General features: G+C 39.0%; 1 protein-coding gene across 1 annotated transcript; it reads right to left on the reverse strand.

Moving 5' to 3' along the window:
• Positions 1-11,859: 11,859 nt before the first annotated feature.
• LOC113327582 lies at positions 11,860-12,594 on the reverse strand. Its single transcript, XM_026574759.1, has one exon. It carries the CDS (start codon positions 12,592-12,594, stop codon positions 11,860-11,862), a length of 735 nt encoding a protein of 244 aa, XP_026430544.1.
• Positions 12,595-25,414: the final 12,820 nt, after the last annotated feature.

Genomic DNA, 25,414 nt, shown 5'->3' on the forward strand with positions numbered 1-25,414 from the left:
AGCAAAACTACAGATACAAAACAGAGAAACAACACAACTAGGTTATGAATCCACCTTGTGACCGAGCCAAATAATGTAGTTCTAGGTTGAATCCCTAATGGAACTAAGTGACAGTTAAGGCCAACTTAAGATCCTAAGCATACAAAAAGGGAATAGCAAGATAATCAGCTTGCTCAACTGATGTGCTCCTAGTATTGACTGTCTTTTGACAGTACAATCAATCACAAGCACTAGTGAGCACTGATTTCTCCCATTGCTCAATCAATTCAGTGAACTAAGGCTTCTAACCTAACATTCCACTACCTAACAGTCCACTAAAGCTTCATCTGAGCCTAGCTATACACATACACATGTGAGCTCACAAAACAGCAACAAAAAAAAACATTTACTAAACAGAGAACTACAAACTAACATGTGAACTAGAATGAAATGTGAATTAAAACATAAAACAAACTGAATTGAAACAAGATAAACTAAAACTGAATTTGGAATTAAAATTGAAAATTAAAATTAAATCTACAAATACAAAACAGGGAAGAAAAATCTACCCAAGAGGAACTGGCTAGTCCAGCCCTCATGGGGATACACTGGCTAGTCCAGAGATATCCTTCATCCTCTACACCATGAGCTATTTATACTTCAAAAGCCCCAATAATTTACAAACCCTAAAATTAAAATTAGGTATTTTCAATTCCGAAATTGCTCACCAAATCCGCTGAATTGGTGGTGACCCATGCCTCTTCTCTTCTCTCTCGATCCTTCTCTGCCCTCAATTTCAATCTATAGCCTCATCTATTTCATCAACTCTTCACGCCTAGGATTCCAGCGAGAAAAAGGGGTGATGGGCTGATGTAATAGATGGCTAGAGAGTAGGGGGATGTATAGGTGATTGAGACAGAGGAGTTGGTGGTAGAGATGGTGGTGACAGGAGCGATGGATGATGGAGTTGCAGTCGGGAAAGGTGGTAGCAGGTCGGGAGAAAGAAGAAGAAAGAAGGAGGAGAAAGGATTTGGGTTAGGGTTCTCTCTTTTGGGGTATAGGGTAATTAATGTTTGGGTGTGAGGCAGTTTCATCAAATTTCGATGTCTTGCGATGCTTAGCCGTGGGGTGTGGAGATGAAGATTGATCTAACGGCTAAAAGTGAAGAGGCTGGCAGCGACCGTTGGATGCAGATATACAACGAAACTAACGGCGCCAGATGGAGTTAGGTGCTGTAGTGTTAGACAGGAGCTTCCGATTTCGATGAACGACGATGAAGCGACCATTGGATGATGAGATGGATCCAATCCGACGGCTGAAGATGGAGGCGGGTTTGGATATAGGAAATGGGTTTGGGTGAGGGTTTTGGGCCTTGGGTATGCCAAGCCCATATCTTCTTTAAGAACAATTCTTCCTTCTTGAGCCCATTCCTAGCTTTTTGGTCTTGTGCGCACCATTCTTTGCAGCTTCCTTGCGTAATTTCTTCCGGCTTTTCACCACTCTTCAGCTCTTTTCCGCTCCGCAAGTCATCCAGACTTTATTTATTACCTAAAAATGCAAAATTAAGTAAGAAAAATATTTATTCTTGAAAACAATGAAAATACAGAATATGGGATAAAATGTAGAATTACTGCACAAAAGATGAGTTAAATGCCAACAAAAAGGGATAAAATTATACAATATTTGGCACTCATCAAATACCCCCAAACCTGAATTTTACTTGTCCTCAAGTAAAACAAAACTAAGGAAATCCTACCTATACCACTGTCGCTGGTCTCTCGAATGCATTTAACGTATGCACTAAGCCTTTTAAACCACTAAGTGTCCCTAGTGGACGAGTGAAGTCTCGTGAAGGTTTGCTTAGAACGTACCTACAAAGTTCTAGGTCAAAATATAAGCTCAGATTCCATCAAATGTGACATGTGCAAGATAGTTTAAGCTCACAGCAAAATGGAGATGTCAATCTAGCTATCAAAGGCACAATCCTAGCACTGATAACAAATAAAGACATGTGATAAGAGTGTAAAGTGTATCTACACATGTTTCTAGAATGACCTGAAGTTATGACTACTAACCACCAAGAGATAGTTTTTAGGCTAAGAACCGAATTCTAAGCCAAGCTAGCTGTCCGGCTTTACGAGAATTGTGAATGTTCACCCAATGAGTTGGTGATATTTCAGTTTACCCGCGTTATACATCGATGGCTGCACCCTCCTTGCTTATTACAAGACTATTTACAATAAAAAGATGACTCTTTACATGACTCTTATTTACATTGATTACTCTCTTTTATTTTTGGAACAAGAGAGAACTATTGTCTTTAACATGACAAAACATGGAATAAATAAATACTTGATGATTTTTTTTTTTTTTTTTAAGAAATAGCTTTGATCTTTACAACATAGTGACACTTTTGATACATGAACAAAAATAAAAACATAATTACATGACTCTTAGCAAGAGGTGGCCCTTATCGAATGCATCCGGTCAAATTCTATGGTTGCTTTTCTTAACGTATCCTCCAACTTCTATCCCAGCCAACCAAAGAACAAGCTAGTCAAGTCTCATTCAGTATTCTAAAGTGATTGGCAATCTAACTTCCTATCAAACACCTTGAAGATCGAGGCTATACATGTATTGGTAGATCGTGCGCGTGCAAGTTTCTTATCACTATGTGAATTGTGCTAGAATCAGGGTGCCTAAATATCTAGACTAAGACTCCTAATAATTACATATTTGCACAAGAGTCAACATTTCAAGGTAAATGAGCTCCATTTTTATGTTTTTATCATTTTTCTAATTTTTTTGGAATTTTTCAATTTTTTCAAAAAGATGGAGTTTTGTTTTCAATTATGGCATATTATCGTGGTATCTACTCTATACCCCCAAACCTAAACTAAAAATTGTCCTCAATGTTTAAAAATATGGAAAGAATTAAAATGCAACATATGGAAAGGGACATGCTGAGTAGAGTAAAAGGAGAGAGAATACCCGATTTCGGCGAAAGCAGAATTAAAACTCCGTTATCCAAGGCAAAACTCCAACTTATTCGGAGTCACAATGGATGAGCACAAAATATATACAAAAGGAAATTTAACTAACACATTATCTACAAGAAAATTTGGTTTTTAATGGGATTGGACTTTTTGGGAAAAATTTGGTTTTGTCGGGAGACATTTGGAAACTTTTGGTTTTTTTTTTTTTTTTTTTTTTAAAAAGAAAATAAAATTTGGTTTTTGAATGGGAGCAAGCCCACTGTTGGTTTTGTGTTTGCTTTGGCTCAGCTGGTTTGAAAACGTTTGGTGAAACTGAGTCCAAAATCTCGGCCTAGAATTTGGGTACTCGGCCCACTAACGAGTTAACCTAGCGTGATCGGTTACAAGCTCAGCTGGGTTTAAAAACCCAGAATACAAAATACCAGTCCAAATTAAACAATCTCACAAAAATTAAATACAAGCCCACAAATTAAACAAACAAGCCCACAAAAATTAATTACAAACCCAACAGAAAATAAAAAGCCCAAAAATTGGCTTTAATATTACAAGCCCACAATTAAAAATTGGAAGCCCACAATTCGGGTTCTCTGAATGGGTTACCTTTTAAGCACAGCCCAGCTGCTCTGATATTGTTGCAAAAACCCAGTTGGGCTTTGGTTCTTTTCCTTGGTGGCGTCCCAGCAGAGGAAAAACTGGTTCAGAACAGCAGGTCCAACAGCAAATGAAGTGAAGCAGATGCAAATGCTATGCAGTGAAATGCAAAAATAGCTAATAAAACTACTAGAGAAACAAACCCGAGTCCCCGGCAGCGGCGCCAAAAACTTGGTAGGCATTTAAAGATGTGAAAATAAGACAATAAATGGATGCCTACAGTGATACCTGCAAGTGCACAGGGTCAGTTGTAGCTTGTGTGCAAGAACAGGGTCATTCCACAGGGACTTGGGAGTGTGCAATGAAGTTACACTATGCTGATAATTGATGCAAAACTAAATGGAATGGTAAAGAAAGACAGTGAGCAAACAGAAAGTGACAGTGAGGAAGTAACAAAGTGAAACAATGTATGTACAAGGCCAACATGAGAGGGTATTTACAGGGCAGTGACAAGAGAGGACTGGTACTGTGGACAACACAGGCAAAGGAAGAGAGGCACAGCAGCAGCAGTAGGGTAATGCAGGCTGGGCAGGGAAGCAAAACAGGGCAGAACAAGGCAAAACAGGGCAATATATCAAAGGGAAAGTGGACAATGGCAATGGAGATAGTGTCATTATATACAATGTGGCAATATATACAATGATAAAACAACAGTGATCTACATGTGCATATTAACAATGGCATGGTAGTGGCAATGTGGTAGTGATAAATCAAGACAGTTGCAAACCAAGGCCTAAGCCAAGGGCAATGGCAGGGGAGCAAAACTACAGATACAAAACAGAGAAACAACACAACTAGGTTATGAATCCACCTTGTGACCGAGCCAAATAATGTAGTTCTAGGTTGAATCCCTAATGGAACTAAGTGACAGTTAAGGCCAACTTAAGATCCTAAGCATACAAAAAGGGAATAGCAAGATAATCAGCTTGCTCAACTGATGTGCTCCTAGTATTGACTGTCTTTTGACAGTACAATCAATCACAAGCACTAGTGAGCACTGATTTCTCCCATTGCTCAATCAATTCAGTGAACTAAGGCTTCTAACCTTTTTTTTTTTTTTGCTAAATCCAGATTGTATTAATGAATAGCCAATATTTACAAAGAGTTCACAAGAAAAGAGGTCCTAAGACCCCAAAAACTTACAAACTATTTAAATCTGAAATAAGAAACATATGGAAATTCTAAATGCCTAAGAAAATCCGGCCTTTCATCAAAGCTTAAACCTTCACCATTTCTAAGATAACATCCCCTCTTTGCCATACAATCAGCTGCAAAATTTGCCTCACGAAAAGTATGAACAAAACGAATAGAATCATAACTGTTATTAATTCTTCTCCACCTGTGTTTAACAAACCAAGGAAGATTTGTACCCGTCAAGGCAGCAATAGCTCCCATTGAATCTGAACGCACAAGAACCTTTCTCATATTCCACTTCAAAGCCCATTCTAAACCAACAATAATACCATAAATTTCAGCCAAGAAATTATTTGTAATTCCCAGCCCAATGCTCATAGCCCCAACAAAGTTACAATCCGCATCACGCACCACAACACCAGCCCCTGCAACACCTGGGTTTCCTTTTGCCGCACCATCGCAACATAATAAAATCTCATCCCTATTAGGAGGATGCCAAAAAAATTCAATTGGATCGACCTTATGAACCTGCCTATGAGCCACACGGAAGTGGTTCAAAATTTCCAAATCTGCTGAAGTATTACGCATGGAACTCTTCACCCTAACAGAATATTCATGAACCAAAAAGAAAACTCTCTTCTTGAAGAAGTGAATGTTAGCTGCCAAATTTTGAAAACAAGCTAAATTCCTAGTCTGCCACAACTCCGAGCGAATCACCAAGTTAGTAAGAAGCCATAAATCCTTAATAATACGACTCCTACCTTTTGCTGATTTATAAGAGGTCACAACATCATAATAAGGTCTTAAATGAAACAAACCTGAACACCACTGCCAGATTTGCATAGCAAACGGACAACTCCAAATAATGTGCTCCAACGATTCCTCATCAGCATTGCATAAGTAACATTTGTTGGCTAATTCAATTTTGAATCTACTCCTAATCATGTCTTGAGTAGCACAAACCTCTCTACAAATCTTCCAATTCTGGGCAGCAAGTTTAGGATGAATTTCCTTCCTCCACAAAAGACCATACACCGCTGAAGTTGAATACTCCCTTCTAATGAGATTCTTAGCTGAAGAAACAGAAAAACGTCCATTCATCTCTGGCATCCAAATTCTACAATCCTTCCCACCTTGTAACAAAGGCAAATCCTCCAAGACTACCCCAGCACGCATCAAATTCTGGAGATGAACACCCTGCAACTGCCAAATATTATTATCAATAATATCACTAACCTTAACATTTCTGTCAAGGTCAGTTTCATTAAGCAAATCAGCAATGCTCTCATTCCCATACCAAACATCAAAATAAAGAGATGTAGCCCTCCCATCACCAATAAGAACCTTAGAATGCTTGTCCACAATAGAATGAATCAATTTAATGCCCGGCAGAATTGAAGATTTCACACCATAAAGTTTGATACCACCATTTCTAGTAGTAAACTTTGCCCACAAAAAACGAGCCCATTTCTTGTCTGAAGAACGAATACTCCACCACAGCTTCATGAGAAGAGCTTTATTAATAACAACCATGCTGGTTATACCAAGACCACCTTCCTTCAGAGGACAACAAACTTTAGGATACCCAACAACAAATTTCCTAGTAACATCAGCATCACCAGACCAAAGAAAATTACGAATGGCTCTTTCCGCCTGCTGAACAAACTTTCTAGGCCACTTGTACACCGCCATGTTGTGAATGGCATAGCTAGCTATCACTGAATTAATAAGAACAACTCTATCTTGAAAAGAAAGTAATCTTCCCTTCCAAACCGAAAGTTGATTCTTTATTTTCTCAATCACATTGCTTATGTGACGATATCGAACAACCCCAGGCATGATCTGAACTCCCAAATATCTGTCCAGAAAATTGGAAACTTCCATACCAAGCAAATTAGTGATAGTTCCACAGTGACTCAATGAACCACCACCATAATAAACCTTACTCTTTTGACGACAAACAGATTGCCCAGAGGCACTTTGATATTTACCAAGCAAAGATAGAAGATTATGCAAACTCTTCATATTGCCTTTACAAAAAATCATAATGTCATCAGCAAAGAAAAGATGAGTGGGAGAAATACCTTTCTTTGAGAGCATTGGCGTCATCTTCTTTTCCACAAACAATTTCGTGAGATTTCTACTCAGAACATCTTCAATAAGAACAAAAATAAGGGGAGATAAGGGATCACCTTGCCTCAGACCTCTATTGATTGTGAAGAAACCCTCAGGACTTCCATTAAGAAGAATAGAAATCCTTGCTGAATTAAGGATTGACCAGATCCAAGAACACCATCTATGAGAGAAACCATATTTTTGAAAAACCTCTAAGACAAAGGACCAGCTAACCGTGTCAAAAGCTTGAGTAATATCTAGCTTCAACCCCAAATTACCATCCCTCCGCTTAGTTTTTAAATCGTTGATCATCTCCGACGCCACACTAATGTTCTCATGGATATTTCTCCCCTTCATAAATGCAACTTGCTCTTCTGAAACCAAATTATCAAGAACACTCCCCAGTCTTGTAGCTAAAATCTTAGTAAAAATCTTAAAGAAAAAATTACTAAGACCAATAGGCCTGAAGTTTCGAAGAGAATTGGCCCCTCTAAACTTGGCAAGTAAAATAATAAGACTAGAATTAGTACCTTGAGGAATCATCTGTCGACGCCAGCAATACGTGACAGCATTGAAAAGGTCTTGCTGAATCACATCCCAGCAATACCTATAGAAACAACCAGAGAAACCATCCGTCCCAGGGGCACTATCAGCGCCAAGATCAAAAACAGCATTCTTAATCTCTTCAATAGTAGGAATCTCATCCATTCTCTGACTATCTTCCACAGAAATAATGTTATGATCATATTGAAACAAAGCATCATCAATAGGCAACTCAGCACCATTAAATTTATCCTCAAAATAGGCCACGGTGTGTTCTTTAATTTGGTCACAATCAGTTATAACAACCCCATTATCATCCACTAACTCCGAAATCATGTTACTACTCCTTCTAGTCCTAATATTAGCATGAAAAAAAGAAGTATTACTAGCACCTTCCTGAAGCCATTTATTTCTTGACTTTTACTTCAACATAGTAGCTTGTTGGGCACGAATTTCCTGAAGAGTAACTGAAGCCTCCTTGGCATAATTCAGCTTAGTTACATCTTCTGGATCCTCATCAGAAATTGTAAGCGCCACTTCCATAGTCAACTGCGCTTGCTTGAGCTTAGCATACACATTGCCAAAGAGTAAATTCCACTCTTTCATGATAACCTTTAACCTTTTAAGTTTGGAAGGAAAAATAAAAGCAGGCGTACCAGTAATAGGGGCGTTCCAACTCTCACTCACCATGCGCATGAAATCTGAATGAGAGAACCACATCTTCTGAACTCTAAAAGGAGCTCGTTTCGGTCTAGTATTAACAAAAGGAAAGCCAATAAGAGTGGGATGGTCAGAAACTTCACGAGGAAGAGCTTTACACCTCCAATTCTCAAACTTAATAAGCCACGCCTCATTAATCAAAGCTCTATCTAGCTTACAAAGAATTCTACGAACACCAGATTGGCCATTAGCCCAAGTGAACTTAGAACCCAAAAAATCAGCTTCAAAAAGATCATTATCCTCCATCCAATCACTAAAATCATTAATGACTGAAGTACGTGGTTGTCTACCTCCTCTCTTCTCCTCATTACGAAGAACACAATTAAAATCACCCATAACCAACCATGGAGTATTATTATCAACTGAAGAAAGTTGCTGCCATAAACTTCTTCTCGTGACACGTAAACAGCTAGCATGAACAAAGGAAATCAAAACCCCCTCTACTTCAATAGTAATAGCTTGCCTACTAGAATTCATAACTACAGGCGTAGCTATGCAGCTGGACCAAAAAATCCATATGTTTCCTTTAGACGAACCAACAGAATTATGAATAACTTCTTTCTTATAGCCATCCACATATAAAGTTTGCAAGAAATTTAAAGTACAATGTACCTTTGGCTCTGCAATACATAAAATATCCGGCTTGAAATCATGAAATAACTCACGCAACTTATTTTTAGCAGCATCACGCGCAATGCCATTTATGTTCCAATATAGAACACGCATTAAAAACCAGTTTTGGAGGAATCAATATCCATCTGAGAAGTTGCACCAGAATTAATTCTTGGTAAACTTCCTTTTTCAGCACAAATTCTCAAATTGGAGTCCTGAAGAGACTCGGAATCAGAAGCATTCCTACCCTCAGTAGTATTCACTACCTTATGCATGGATTGCATGCGAACACGCCTAGCTTCTTGATCAGCCCTAAACTTTGCATCAGCTGAACTCTCTTCCACATCTTGAATTGTTTCAATAGCATTATATCTGTTTTTATTCAAAAGAAACTCCCCAGCCGTAAGCTGATCACAAAGAGGAGTAGGAGTTGCGGTCACAATCCTAACAGGTTTGGGAATCCTAGTTCCAACCAAACTTGTTATAGTTGATGGATTAGTTTCACCCACTTTTCCATTCTTAACTAAAACTGATTTTGAAGCCTGCGCTTGTTTAGTTCTCGCCAATTCAACATAGACAGATTCAAAATCAGCTTTGGCTTGTGCCATAACAACCTCCAACTGCTGAGCCTTCACCAGCTTAGCAGTAAACTCCACATCAGCTTCTTCCCCAGCAATATTATCAACAACATCACGCACATCTACATTGACGTTGTGAGCTTTTTTCTTACCCTTCTTCTTACGCCTAGCCACTTGCCATTCCCCACCAGCAGGTTTAGGAATATTGCTCACGCCAGGTTGAGAATCATCACCGCTAACTTGTTTGCTTACCACAAGTTGTCGCTCAGTATTTTCCTTGTGCTGCTTTCTACATTCATGATCAGTATGCCCAATCAACTTGCACTTGGAACAATATTTTGGAACTTTTTGAATCTCAACAGATTGCCAAAAATCTAAACCCCCAACCGTAATATGAATAGCATCAGTAGCTGCTTCAGCAAAATTAATATCCACCAAAACTGATGCAAAGTGACCATATTCATGAGCAAGAGTACGTCTATCAACCACAATTGGAGTTCCTAATGATTTAGCCAAGGACAATAGCGTTTTTTCTGTCCAGAATTCTAATGGAAGCCCTGGAAAAGAAACCCACACGGAAGCATGAGATGATCTTTGTTTTTCAGCATCAAAACCAGGAAACCATTCAATTAGGGGTTAGCTTTTGAGGCCTAAAAAACCAAGCTTCAGCATTCAAAAGCTTTTCTTTTGCTGTTTGGGATTGTAACTTGATGGTGAAGAAACCTCTACTCATAGGAATTATCTGAACCGCACCTTGACCTAGCTGCCATTGATGTTCCAAATCATCCTTCACCTCTTGGAAAGTAATTCCTTTGAAATCTAAACGTCCAATAAGACTGAATTTCCAAATATCACAACCTTCCAAATAGAAAGATTCAGGTAAAACAATCGCTGGTTTGCCTTCTTTTAACGTTGGCAATGGTAAAGAACTGAGATCCATAGATGTTGTTGGAAGCTGTTGCTTCCCCTTCACCTGATCAGCATAAGTACGAGACCTAACATGAGACGCATGAGAAGCATCTCCCATCTCAAATCACCCGTAGATGATTGAGGAGGACCAAAAAAATTGAAAAGTTTGAAAACCCAAAACCCTAAGGAAAAATCGTTTCAGAGCCAAGAGAGAGAAAAAGTTGGAAGTTTTTTCAGCTTAAGGCTTCTAACCTAACATTCCACTACCTAACAGTCCACTAAAGCTTCATCTGAGCCTAGCTATACACATACACATGTGAGCTCACAAAACAGCAACAAAAAAAAACATTTACTAAACAGAGAACTACAAACTAACATGTGAACTAGAATGAAATGTGAATTAAAACATAAAACAAACTGAATTGAAACAAGATAAACTAAAACTGAATTTGGAATTAAAATTGAAAATTAAAATTAAATCTACAAATACAAAACAGGGAAGAAAAATCTACCCAAGAGGAACTGGCTAGTCCAGCCCTCATGGGGATACACTGGCTAGTCCAGAGATATCCTTCATCCTCTACACCATGAGCTATTTATACTTCAAAAGCCCCAATAATTTACAAACCCTAAAATTAAAATTAGGTATTTTCAATTCCGAAATTGCTCACCAAATCCGCTGAATTGGTGGTGACCCATGCCTCTTCTCTTCTCTCTCGATCCTTCTCTGCCCTCAATTTCAATCTATAGCCTCATCTATTTCATCAACTCTTCACGCCTAGGATTCCAGCGAGAAAAAGGGGTGATGGGCTGATGTAATAGATGGCTAGAGAGTAGGGGGATGTATAGGTGATTGAGACAGAGGAGTTGGTGGTAGAGATGGTGGTGACAGGAGCGATGGATGATGGAGTTGCAGTCGGGAAAGGTGGTAGCAGGTCGGGAGAAAGAAGAAGAAAGAAGGAGGAGAAATGATTTGGGTTAGGGTTCTCTCTTTTGGGGTATAGGGTAATTAATGTTTGGGTGTGAGGCAGTTTCATCAAATTTCGATGTCTTGCGATGCTTAGCCGTGGGGTGTGGAGATGAAGATTGATCTAACGGCTAAAAGTGAAGAGGCTGGCAGCGACCGTTGGATGCAGATTTACAACGAAACTAACGGCGCCAGATGGAGTTAGGTGCTGTAGTGTTAGACAGGAGCTTCCGATTTCGATGAACGATGATGAAGCGACCATTGGATGATGAGATGGATCCAATCCGACGGCTGAAGATGGAGGCGGGTTTGGATATAGGAAATGGGTTTGGGTGAGGGTTTTGGGCCTTGGGTATGACAAGCCCATTCTTTAAGAACAATTCTTCCTCTTCAAGACCATTCCTAGCCTCTTGGTTTTGTGCACAACGTTCTTCGCGGCTTCCTTGCGTAACTCCTCCCGGCTTTTCACAACTTTTCTGCTATATTCCGCTCCGCAATTCATCCAAACTTTATTTATTACCTAAAAATATAAAATTAAGTAAGAAAAATATTTATTCTTGAAAACAATGAAAATACAGAATATGGGATAAAATGTAGAATTAATGCACAAAGGATGAGTTAAATGCCAACAAAAAGGGATAAATATATGCACTTTTTAGCACTCATCAAACCAAAGTTCAGATCGCACAACCAAATTTGCTACCAGCCACAAATCCCTAACAATGCCACTTTGAAGCCTAGCTCCATTGTAAGACGTGATCAAATCATAATAAGGTTTTATATTGAAAATACCTGCTATCCAGTTCCAAGCTTTTTGCGCAAAACTACAGCTCCAGAGGACGTGCTGAAGTGTCTCCTCTTCAATTTGACAAACGCTGCACCTAGAAGCCAATTGAATCTTAAACCTGCTGCGAACTTTATCAAGAGTTGCACACGCTCCCCGAACAAACTTCCAATTCTGAGCCGCCAAAGAAGGATGCACAACTTTCCTCCACAATAGCGAAGCTTCTTTCATAGTAGGGAACTTCTTTCTAATCAATTCTCTAGCTGACTTAACTGAAAACACACCCTTCATATCAGGCATCCAAATCCTCTTGTCCCTCCCACTACAAAGCGTTGGCAAATTCTCCATAACCACACCAGCACATACAAGATCTTGCAAGTGAGCTCCTTGCAACAGCCAATTACCATGTGAAATAATATCACAAACCCGACCTGATCTGTCCAAGTCTGAACGATTAAGAACACTTGCCAAAGTCTCACTTCCATACCACACATCATAGAAAAGAGACGTATTCCTACCATCTCCAATGATGCATTTTGTATTATTCACAACTTCCTTATGAACCCAACAAATTCCAGGAAGAATAGAAGATTTTACACCAGCCATCTTGAGACGCCCATCCCTGCAAGTGAATTTAGACTCCAAAAAACGAGCCTACTTCTTAGAAGAAGATTTAATAGACCACCAAAGCTTCATAAGCAAAGCCTTGTTCATAGTTTTTAAACTAGTGATTCCAAGACCACCCTCCTCCACAGGACTGCACAGTTTATCAAAACCAACCACAAAAGCTCTAGAAAGATTTGAATCACCCGACCAAAGGAAATTACGGATCACACGCTCACTTTGCTGAATGAATTTCACCGGCCACTTATACACAGACATATTATGAATGGAATAACTCGAAAGAACATTTTTAACTAGAACAACTCTGTCTTGAAAAGAAAGCATCTTACCTTTCAGAACCGAAAGTTGCTCTTTAAACTTATCCACCACATTGCTAATATGATGATATCTCACCGCACCAGGCATAACTTTCACCCCCAAATAACGATCAGGAAAATGCGTAACTTCCATCCCTAGAAAAGCAGCAATGGTTTGACGTCTACTCAAAGAGCCACCACCAAAGTAAATTTTGCTCTTCTCTCTACAAACACGCTGACCTGAAGCTTGCTGATAAGAATCAAGCAACTTCACCAAACTTCTCAAGCTCTTCATATTTCCCTTGCAAAAAATCATAATATCATCAGCAAAGAATAAATGAGTTGGAGCAATACCATTACGCCTAACCAGGTGAGACATATCCTTGTTTTGAAAAAGTTTTGTGATGTTTCTACTAAGAACATCCTCAATCAAAACAAAAATAAGAGGCGAAAGAGGATCCCCCTGACGCAACCCTCTATTAATTTTGAAAAAACCTTCCGGGCTACCATTGAGCAGAATAGATATGCGCGCTGACTCCAGAATTTTCTGAATCCACAAACACCAATCCTCAGAAAAACCATATCTTCTAAACACCTCCATAATGAAAGACCAATTAACAGTATCAAAAGCTTGAGAAATATCAAGCTTCAGGCCTAAATTACCATCCTTCCTTTTGATGTGCAGCTCATTCACCATCTCAGAAGCCAAACTAATATTCTCATGAATATTCCTACCTTTCATAAAAGCCACCTGCTCCTATGACACTAACTTATCCAACACCCGACCAAGTCTAGTAGCCAGGATTTTAGTGAAAATCTTGAAGAAGAAATTGCTTAGACCGATAGGTCTATATTTCCTCAAGCTATCCGCACCTCTAACCTTAGCAATCAAAATAATTAGGCTAGAATTCGAACCCTTCGGAATTGACTTAGAAGTCCAAGCATAAACAATAGCCGAATGAAGATCCCGCTGAATTATATCCCAACAGTGTCTATAAAAACACCCTGAGAAACCATCTGGACCCGGAGCACTATCCGCACCTAAATCAAAAACTGCTGATTTAATTTCATCCAAAGAAGGAATGGCATCTAACATCTGCTTATCATTCATAGAAATGGACTCATGCTCATAATCAAAGAGATTATCCTCAATAGGAAGCTCCACACCATTGAACTTCGACTCATAATAAGAAACCACATGGTCACGAAGCTAAATAGGCTCTGAGATAGTCACACCATCTTCAGTAACCAACTCTGAGATTGTATTTGCGCTCCTTCGAATGTTTATATTGCTGTGAAAAAAAGAAGTGTTACTAGAACCCTCCAAAATCCACCTATTACGAGCCTTTTGTTTCAACATAGTAAGATGTTGCATACGAACATCTTGAACCGCCACCAGAGAATCCTTCATAATGTTCAATTTAGAAGCGGACATATGAAGGACCATTGGTTACAGGCCCATGTTGATTGTCAAGTTGAGCAGGCCCACGCTGGTTATTAAAACGAACAGGCTGAGACGAACCAGGCCCATGTTGGTTCTGATTTCGTTGGTTACCAGGAGGACGAGATGAAGAAAACTGATAGTTGTACGCTGTAGAAGAACTAGTGGGTGAAGAAAAAGGATACGAGGGTTGTCTATTTTGTGCAGCAAGATTGGCAACAGGTTGAGAGTTTGACAGCTTCGTCTGTTGATCAATGCGCAATTCAAACGTCAGGAGGAAGGTGAGAAAATCTTCGACAGATAGCGAACTCATAGTGGTGGTTAATGATGTCATAGGTGCTGTCTAGACCAGCCAAGAGACAGTGACGGAACTCCTTGTCTGTGACAGTAGTATTCGCTGCTGCCAAACTGTCCACGAGATCACGAGCACGATCTATGTACTGTCGCATAGTTTGAGAACCTTTGCGTAAGGCTCGAAGCTCACCGTGAAGATGATGAACCTGAGCATCAGATTTTGAGCCATAAAGTGATTCCAGAGACGACCAGATTTCTCTAGAGGTTGTTAACCGATGTACATGAAGAAAAACGGCTGGGGTCAGAGAAGAAAAGATCCAGCTAACCAAAAGTTTATCCTGTTTGATCCAAGAAAGACAGGAAGGGTTTGGAAGATCAGCAGCAAGAGTCGGTGTAGGACATGGAGTTGCACCAGTAACATGACCATCCAAGTCATATCCTTGAAGATAAGGAAGAAATTGAGCGCTCCATAAGGAGTAATTTGTTTCATCTAGCTTCACAGTGATCATGTGATGTGGTTGAGAAAATTGAAAAGAATACATCATAGAAGATTGTACTGAGGACATGGTAGAAGTAGCAACCGCAGAGACGGTAGAGGAAACACTTGAGAAGATTGTAGAGGAGATGGTTGAAGAGACAGTAGATGATTCGGTTGACATTTTATAGGATCGAAAAGCTCTATGGATACCAAGTTGAAACTATGAACTGAACTGTAAACGTTAGGTTAAGAAGAAAGACAGAAGAGACATAACCGGAACTTGTGTATTAACTTTTTTACTTGACATGCAGACGAGATACAAGAGGTTATTTATACATGAAACTTCCTTGAACAACAAGGAAGGTAGGTTTCCTAACTTAAGATTGATTACCTAAATTACAATTGTTTGAGAAAGGAAATACCGTGTGTTATTTTACACACGGATTATATGTTGTGTTAACAGTTATCAATTTTGGACACCGAGTCCGAGTATAATATAGCCATACGCATCAAATGGTTATTTTCTTTGCTACTTTCTTACTTCGTTTTGGCTGGACGTATATAGGAATAATGATTTCATGGTTCTGTAGCTCAATCTCTTCTTCAGTGGGACGAAGTGTTAATCAAGTAATTATGCACTATCCCATTGACGGTGCTAACAGTGTCAAGAGTTCTGATCACCATATTGGTGAAGATAGTTAGACATTGTCCCTCTTTCTTTGTTACTGATTAATATACTTTGCTGCAATAGCCATTGGTGGTTTTGTTTCACTATTTTCCATCTTCATTAAATCATAAATTTTTTACTTCAAGTAAATGATTATTTCTATTTATGTCGTGGCTGTTGAACGGATGGAGTGCAAGACCATCCTTGCTTAGTCTCCCAATAACCGTTAGAAAGTCCTATCTAATTTGATACCGGTGATAGTGGAATTTAGGCGTTGGTCTGTATCCCAAAGTTAAATCACATGAATGATTCCATGTTGACTGTGGGTTATCCCACAGTGTATCCCCGTGAGTTGCATCCAATGGTTGGGAGGGGATCTGTTCTATCACTAATGTAAGTAGTGGACTGCTTTGGTCTAGATGGCTACCCTTCCCTCAATCACACGGAATGAACCGTGGATATAACCATGGTCAATGTATCATTTTGAAATCGCATTCCAAATATCTTTTATAGAAGCACTATAATCATTGGTTGAAATATAATACTATTTGTCGTTTCTGGAATGAATTAATATGTACTCTCGCTGTTGCTTGGTAACTGTAGAGGAGGATTTAGTATAATGTCACGGATAGCGGAATAGGCTGACTCTTATGGAGGACGGAAGTTAATGTCACGGACAGTAGAAGTGGGACGATGGAGAGAGTGGAAGGCTGACTCTTATGGAGGAGGGAAGTCGTCAAGGAGAAGTAAAACCGTGGTCGAAAGTTTAGTTTCCTTTCTCTCTACTCAAAAGCAAGTACTTTAGAGGGAACATAGATACGTACGTGCAAAAAAAATAATAGAAAACTGAGGATTGCAAAAGTAGAAAATTGAGGATGCAATCCTCGCTTTTTTTCTTTTTATACAAAAAATCTAATAGAATATGTTAAAATCATATTTTGGGCCTTCCTTACTTAATTTATATAAGGGGAAGGATCCGATGACATGGTTAGAATGACACTATCATGACATGGTGGTGCCTTTTTTCCTAAAAAATCTGAACGAAGATGAATGTAAAGCTAAGATTTTGGTGACATAATCCTCATATAATACTCTGCATTCTAACCATGTCATCGGATTCTTCCTCTTATAGGGATAGGATCCATTTACATGGTTAGAGTGACATATAACACTCTACATTCCTACCAAAAATGAGAGTATTCTGAAATACGAAACTTCACCATCCACGAATTTTAATTTCAACCGTTAATCTTCAACGGTTGATATTCAAAATGGTAGACGATGGTCTTATATATTTCGGAATGATCTCATTTTTGGTTGAAGTATAGAGAGTTATAAGAAGAACATGTCACCAAAAAATTAGCTTCAAATTCATTAGCAGTTGGGTTTGGTAGTAAAAATAGGGCTAAAATGTCAAGATTACGTCACTCTAACCATGTCAATGAATCATATCCGGTTATATAAATAATCACTGCGCTCATAAGCATTTGCATATGCAACTGTTAGAGAATGGATAACTGCAAATTGATTCCATTACCAATATCGTTCCTAAAATATGGAACAAGAATGAAATAAATCATATCTAAATTAATTCTTAATTTGTTCATTCATTACTTTAAAAAGCTCAAAAATAAATGAGAACTGTTAATTTATTAAAGCAAAATAACAACCATACGACACCAATTAATATATGTATTTTTTAATTTATTTTTGAGATATATTAAGTGCGTATTTTCTACTGTAAATTAATCCATAATCGAGAATGTAATTACGAAAGAATGTAAATAAAACCACAAGGTTGATCCGAGGCCGAAGGCCCCGGAGATATCTAGTGGATTGATAATAAATAACTACTCACTTTTATTACTCAGTTTCATGAATCATTCTCCACTGAATTTCATAAATTAGTAATAAATACTCAACAATCGGGCATCTGGACTATCACTGAGTAAGCCCCATAAAATGGTGCAAGTGTACTCAACAATGATGCAGGAACGAGCACCCAAATGCACGAATGAGCATTCAAAAATATGGACAAATGAGGAATCCTACACGGAATCGGAGAGAGAAAATATTATTAAAATAATAAAGTGGTGCCTGTGGGACCGGGCCCACCGACCGTCCGGTCATGCCGCCGTGGCCGGTCCCCCACGCTCTTTTTCCTTTATTTTAATTATTCTATTATTTTCATGAACTCATGAAAACTCCTTTATTCTAGCAATTTTCCTTGTTTGAGCAAAAGTCATGGTTTCTCCATATTTTCACGGTTTCATGAAAAATAATAAAAAATAGGGAAAGGCGTTGCGGGACCGTGCAACCTAGCCGGCAGACCGTTCCCTAGCCGTGGCCGGTCCCACACCTCATGAAACTCCTCCGTTTGAGCAAAATATCATGATTCCTTCATATTTTCTCAAATATTGCTCAAACCATGAAAAAGCCAAAAACCCAGATGGTTTTTTTTTTTCTTTTGCTAAGTCAAAAAATTATATTGATAAAAAAGATATTTATAAGATAGGAATAGGAGAAAAGAGATCAGAGTGACCCCAAAAACTCCTAAAACCTATTTAAAACGATAATAAATTACATTTGGAGATTCAATTGAACTTAAGAAAACTGGCCGACCTTCAAAGTGAAAACCAACCCCATCCTCTAACAAGCAACCACGTTTTTCCATAGCATCAGCTGCAAAGTTTGCCTCTCTAAAGGAATGTTCAAAACGAATTGAACCATATAAACACCTTTTACCTCCATCCATCTTTGCCTAGCAAACCAAGGAACGTTATCTTCTTCCAACGCCTTCAACACACTTGTAGAATCTGATCTAATAACAATGCAAGCATATCCCCACTGAACTGCCCACTCCATACCCACAATAATACCATACAATTCAGCCAAATAATTAGAAGTAACTCCCAAGCCAATACACATTGCACCAACCACTTCACAATTCGCATTCCTTGCAACAACACCAGCTCCCGCCACCCCTGGATTACCTCTTGAGGCACCATCCGTGCACAAAAGCAATTCATTAGTATTTGGAGGAAACCAAAAACACTCCTTGGGATCAGTAAACTTCACCTTTCTATGCCGAACTCGAAAAAACTCCAGAATTCTCAAGTCTTCCAAAGAATTATGCATTTAACTCTTCATACGAACTGAATATTCTTGCATCAAATTAAAAACACGTTTTTGAAATAAAACCAACAAGGGTTCTTCTTTTCATACACCTTTTTTTTCTAGTGAACCATAATTCTGAACACACAACCAAATTCACTACCAACCACAAATCCTTAACAATACCACTATGATTTTTTGCCTCTTGGTAAGAAGAAATAACATCATAATGAGGTTTAATTTTGAAAATACCTTCAATCCACTCCCAAGCTTGATGCGCAAAATTACAGCTCCAACGAATATGTTGGAGAGACTCCTCCTCAATCTGACACACACTACATTTAGATGCAAGTTGAAATTTGAATCTGCTGCGTACCTTATCAAGAGTTGCACATGCACCACGAATAAACTTCCAGTTCTGAGCCGCCAATGAAGGATGCACTACCTTGTTCCATAACAGCCCCGCCTCCCTCAAAATAGGATATTTCTTCCTAATCAACTCCCTTGCCGCCTTGACAGAAAATTTACCATGTAAATCAGGCATCGAAATACGCCTACCCACTCCCATATGAATTTTTGGTAAATCTTGTTGCACCACACCAGCACTTAATAGGAGCTGCAAATGAACTCCTTGAATCTTCCAATCACGTTGCACAATAATATCACATACACGAGCTGATCTGTCTAAGTTCGTGCGATTTAAAACATTAGCTAAGGTTGTATTTCTATACCAAATATCAAAGAATAAAGAAGTATCCCTACCATCACCAATAAAACACTTCGTGTTATTCACCATCTCCTTATGAACCCAACGAAGACCAGGAAGAATAGAAGATTTCACCCCCTCCATCTTAATACAACCATCCCTACAAGTGAATTTGGCTTCCAAAAACCGAGCCCACCTCTTACGAGAAGCTTTTATAGACCACCATAATTTCATCAGCAAAGCTTTATTCATAGTGCTTAGGCTAGTGATCCCAAGACCACCTTCCTTTAAAGGACTACAAATATTATCAAAACCTACTACAAAAGCTCTAGAAAGATTTGAATCACCCGACCACAGAAAATTACGAATCACACGCTCACATTGAAGAGTGAATTTACCGGCCATTTGTACACAGCCATGTTATGAATGGAATAGCTCGAAAGAACATTCTTAACAAGCACAACTCTATCTTGAAAAGATAACATCTTACCTTTCAGACCCGAAAGTTGATCCCTCAACTTATCAACAATGTTGCTGATGTGACTATACTTTACCACTCCCGGCATCACCTTAACTCCCAAATACCTATCAGGAAAGTTAGAAATTGCCATACCCAAGAAAGTAGCAATGGTCTGACGCCTACTCAAAGTCCCACCACCAAAGTAAATCTTGCTCTTCTCCCTACAAACCCTCTGGCCTGATGCTTGCAGGTATTTCTCCAAAAGTTTCACCAAATTCTCCACACTCTTCATATTTCCCTTGCAAAAAATCATAATATCATCAGCAAAAAATAAATGAGTTGGAGCAATACCCTTACGCTTAGCCATGTAAGACATATCCTTAGTCTGAAAGAGTTTAGTGATGTTGCGGCTAAGCACATCCTCAATCAAAACAAAAATAAGAGGAGAAAGAGGGTCCCCCTGCCGTAAACCCCTATTAATCTTGAAGTAACCCTCCGGACTACCATTAAGAAGAATAGAAATACGCGCCGAATTCAGAATTTTCCAAATCCAAGAGCACCAATCTTCAGAAAAACCATACCTTCTAAAAACTTCAAGAACAAAAGACCAGCTCACAGTATCAAAAGCCTGAGAGATATCAAGCTTCAAACCCAAATTACCGTCCTTCCTTTTGATGTGCAATTCATTCACCATCTATGAAGCTAAACTAATATTCTCGTGGAACATATATGAACAGTGGGCGAAAACATGAGAGGAAAGAGAAACTCTGGCGAAAACACTAGGGTTTAGGTTTTTTTCACGTAGGTTTCATAGTTCAACACTGATTCAATATGGTAGAAGACAATCCTAGTTCATCACGGATTCAGCAACATCAATCCTTTGCGGACAAGGTAAAGGCAAAACAAACCCTAAAGCCAACAGGAGTTGATATTACTAGTTTACCTAATCCTACTCTGATTGATGGAGAACCATCCCTTGTTATACCCGCGGATTTCTATGAAGAGGGTTGTAAACCCTTTCAACACAGCTTCATTGCAAGATTAAACTTCACGGGACTGAAGTTCTTTGAGGTAAAAAAAATTTTAATCTCTCAATGGCAGATTAATCCTAATTCTGTTAGGTTTATGACTATGGGAAAAGGTTTCTTTGTTATTATGCTACAAGATGAGGAAACTAAGGAGAGAATCATACGTACAAAGTGGTTTGTTCAACAGCATGAACTCAAGTTAATGGATTGGTACCCAGGTTTTGATCCTGATCGTCAAAAAACTTCCCATGCAAACGTATGGGTTCACTTTCCTGGTTTACTTGCAGAACTATGGACTGAGAAGAACTTGTTATCTGTGGGAAAATTTTTAGGGACTCCTATTGTGGTTGATCAAAGAACCCTAAATCTGGAGTACGGAAACTTTGCATCAGTTTTGGTAGATGTCGATTTTGCAAAACACATTCCAAGTAGAATTAAGATAACAGCTGGGGGGAGGACGTTTTGGCAATACTTGGATATCCCAAAATCACCTAAATTCTGTATGAAGTGCTGCATAATTGGTCATAATGATGCTGAATGTAGAAGGAAACCAAAGAATGATGAGAAAACGTCTAAGGCTGATGCGAAAGGGGAGTGGCAGAATGTGCGTAATAGGAGAAACCGTAAGGTAGGTGATGGAGATGATGCAACCGTGGCTACAAACGTTGTTGATGTAGGTGTTGGCGCTGCTGTAGGTGGTGTGAACGTTGGTGCTGTGGTGGTTCATGATGTTGTTAACGGTGCTGGTGGTAATGTGGATGATGCTCTTGCTGTAGGGCATGGTCGAGCTGTGGTGAATGGGGTGGTTGAAGATGGTTTAGTGGAGAGTGTTGTTGGTTTGGAGCAAACTATTCAGCTAGAGAATGAATTAGCGTCTACTGAAGCCAATCTTCATGCAGCGTCTGTAGCTTTTGAGAAGGCTAAGGAGGCGTTAGCATTGAAAAAGAGTTTGCCTAGAGGGTTGTCAATGGTTGAAATTGCAACCTCATCTAAGTCAGCTAAGAGTGGTGAATTGGCAAGAACTAATCACTCTAGTGATAGGAATGAGGCTAGTTCTTCTTTTACGCCGGTTGAGGCTGGTAATAAGTCTTTGCAAGACATGGTGGTTGATAATATTGAGGATATCTCAAGCTATAGAGCTGTTTCTGAAACTTCTATTGTGGTTTCTCCTAATAAGTTCAATGTCTTGAATGATGAGTTGGGTGTTGTTAATGATGATGTTGAACACTCTTCTGGAGGGGGTTCGAAGGCTGCTGAGAACTCTTCTGGAGGTAGTTCGGATGAAGAGTTGACGCCTGAGACAGCTTCATCAGGTGTTAAGGGTGTTAAGTGGGCGGAAATTCCAGTGGATATGCCAAAGAAAAGTAGGAAACCAAGCCGGGTTTTGATTACAAGTTCTAGTTCTTCTCAGCAACGTTTTAATGATTCCAAATCAGATTCGGATTCTGAAGTGAATGCTTTGGGAAACCGAGTTAGGAAGGGTGTCTCACCTGTTTTACAAAGTAGGATTCCTAGCAAGATTCCACAAGCTATTCATAAATATAAGAAGAGTGTTTCCTGATGAGAGTTCTCTATTGGAATATTAATGGGGTGGCGAAGGTGGAAGCGGGTAGTAAGTTACGTAAGTTGGTGCATGAGTTCAAGCCGGTGGTACTTTGTATTGCTGAGCCTAAGATTCGTTGCACTGACAATGTTATGATAAGGTTAAATTTGGCTGGTTATAGTAAAAAGGTAAATCATAATTCTACTTCTAGTTCTTTGGGTAATTTGTGGATTCTTTGGTATGATTGTATTGAGGAGCCGGTGGTGATTAATATGTCTAGGCAGGCCATTACAGTTAAAACTGAGGCGGTTTTTATCTCTTTTGTTCATGCTAGTTATATTCAAGTTTTTCGAAGGAGGCTTTGGAGTCAACTTGTTGCGGTTGATGTAACTACTCCTTGGTTGGTTATGGGTGATTTCAATTGTGTGCTTCGTCAAGATGAAAAGAAAGGGGGTAGGACAACTCGTATCTCTTGTATTAATGAGTTTTCTGATTGGATGGAGGATAATAACTTGTTTGAAGCTGATTCGTTGGGGTCTAAGTTTACTTGGACCAATAGTCATTCTGGTGTTGGTAGAATTATTAGTAAGTTGGATCGTGCTATTATTAATGAACCTTGGTTGTATAAGTTTGCGAATTGGCGGTGTAAAGCTCTTCCTAGGGAATTTTCTGACCATTCGACTCTTATTGGTTTTCCCTCTGGTCAGAGGGTTTGTAGGGAGAAGAGCAAGATTTACTTTGGTGGTGGGACTTTGAGTAGGCGCCAGACCATTGCAACTTTCTTGGGTATGGCAATTTCTAACTTTCCTGATAGGTATTTGGGAGTTAAGGTGATGTCGGGAGTGGTAAAGTATAGTCACATCAGCAACGTTGTTGATAAGTTGAGGGAGCAACTTTCGGTTCTGAAAGGTAAGTTATTATCTTTTCAAGATAGGGTTGTGCTTGTTAAGAATGTTCTTTCGAGTTATTTCATTCATAACATGGATGTGTAGAAATGTCTGGTAAATTTCACTCTTCAATGTGAGCGTGTGATTCGTAATTTTCTGTGGTCGGGTGATTCTAATATTACTAGAGATTTTGTAGTTGGTTTTGATAAGATTTGTAGTCCTTTAAAGGAAGGTGGTCTTGGGATCACTAGCCTAAGGACTATGAATAAAGCTTTACTGATGAAATTGTGGTGGTCTATAAAATCTTCTCGTAAGAGGTGGGCTCGGTTTTTGGAAGCCAAATTCACTTGTAGGGATGGTCGTATTAAGATGGCGGGGGTGAAATCTTCTATTCTTCCTGGTCTTCGTTGGGTGCATAAGGAGATGGTGAATAACACGAAATGTTATATTGGTGACGGTAGGGATACTTCTTTATTCTTTGATATTTGGTATGGAAATACAACCTTAGCTAGTGTTTTAAATCGCACAGATTTAGACAGATCAGCTCGTGTTTGTGATATTATTGTGCAAGGTGATTGGCAGATTCAAGGAGTTCATTCGCAGCTCCTTTTAAGTGTTGGTGTGGTTCAACATGATTTACCAAAAATTCATATGGGAGTGGATAGGCGTATTTGGATGCCTGATTTACAAGGTAAATTTTCTGTCAAGGCAGCTAGGGAGTTGATTAGGAAGAAATACCCTATTTTGAGGGAGGCCGGGTTGTTATGGAAGAGGGTGGTGCATCCCTCTTTGGAGGCTCAGAACTGAAAGTTTATTCGTGGTGCGTGTGGAACTCTTGATAAGGTACGTAGCAGATTTAAAATTCAGCTTGCATCTAAATGTAGTGTGTGTCAGATTGAGGAGGAATCTCTCCAACATATTCTTTGGAGCTGTAATTTTGCGCGTCAAGCTTGGGAGTGGATTGAAGGTATTTTCAAAATTAAACCTCATTATGATATTATTACTTCTTACCAAGAGGCAAAAAATCATAGTGGTATTGTTAAGGATTTGTGGTTGGTAGTGAATTTGGTTGTGCGGTCAGAATTATGGTTCACTAGAAACAAAAAAGTGTATGAAAAGAAGAACCCTTGTTGGTCTTTATTTCAAAAACGTGTTTTTAGTTTGATACAAGATTATTCAGTTCGTATGAAGAGTTATATGCATAATTCTTTGGATGACTTGAGAATTCTGGAGTTTTTTAGAGTTCGGCATAGAAAGGTGAAGTTTACTGATCCTAAGGAGTGTTGTTGGATTCCTCCTAAGGATAATGAATTGCTTTTGTGCACGGATGGCGCCTCAAGAGGTAATCCAGGGGTGGCGGGAGCTGGAGTTGTTGCAAGGAATGCTAATTGTGAAGTGGTTGGTGCAATGTGTATTGGCTTGGGAGTTACTTCTAATTATTTGGCTGAATTGTATGGTATTATTGTGGGTTTGGAGTGGGCAGTTCAATGGGGGTATGCTTGCATTGTTATTAGATCAGATTCTACAAGTGTGTTGAAGGCTTTGGCAGAAGATAACGTTCCTTGGTTTGCTAGGCAAAGATGGATGGAAGTTAAAGGTTTATATGGTTCAATTCGTTTTGAACATTCTTTTAGAGAGGAAAATTTTGCAGCTGATGCCATGGCAAAGCGTGGTTGTTTTATTAGAGGATGTGGTTGGATTTCACTTTGAAGGTCGACCAGTTTTCTTAAGTTCAATTGAGTTTCCAAATGTAATTTATTATCGTTTTAAATAGGTTTTAGGAGTTTTTTAGGTGTCACTTTGTCCCCTTTTCTCCTTCACCTATCTTGTAAATATTTTTTTAATCAATATATTTTCTTGACTTAGCAAAAAAAAATGAAGGAAGGCA

Source organism: Papaver somniferum, unplaced genomic scaffold, assembly GCF_003573695.1.
Source record: "Papaver somniferum cultivar HN1 unplaced genomic scaffold, ASM357369v1 unplaced-scaffold_104, whole genome shotgun sequence".
Classification (NCBI taxonomy): Eukaryota; Viridiplantae; Streptophyta; class Magnoliopsida; order Ranunculales; family Papaveraceae; genus Papaver; species Papaver somniferum.

Coding starts and splice junctions, on each gene's coding strand:
- LOC113327582 (XM_026574759.1), bottom strand. CDS start 12,594: ATGGCTGGTGTAAAATCTTCTATTCTTCCTGGAATTTGTTGGGTTCAT.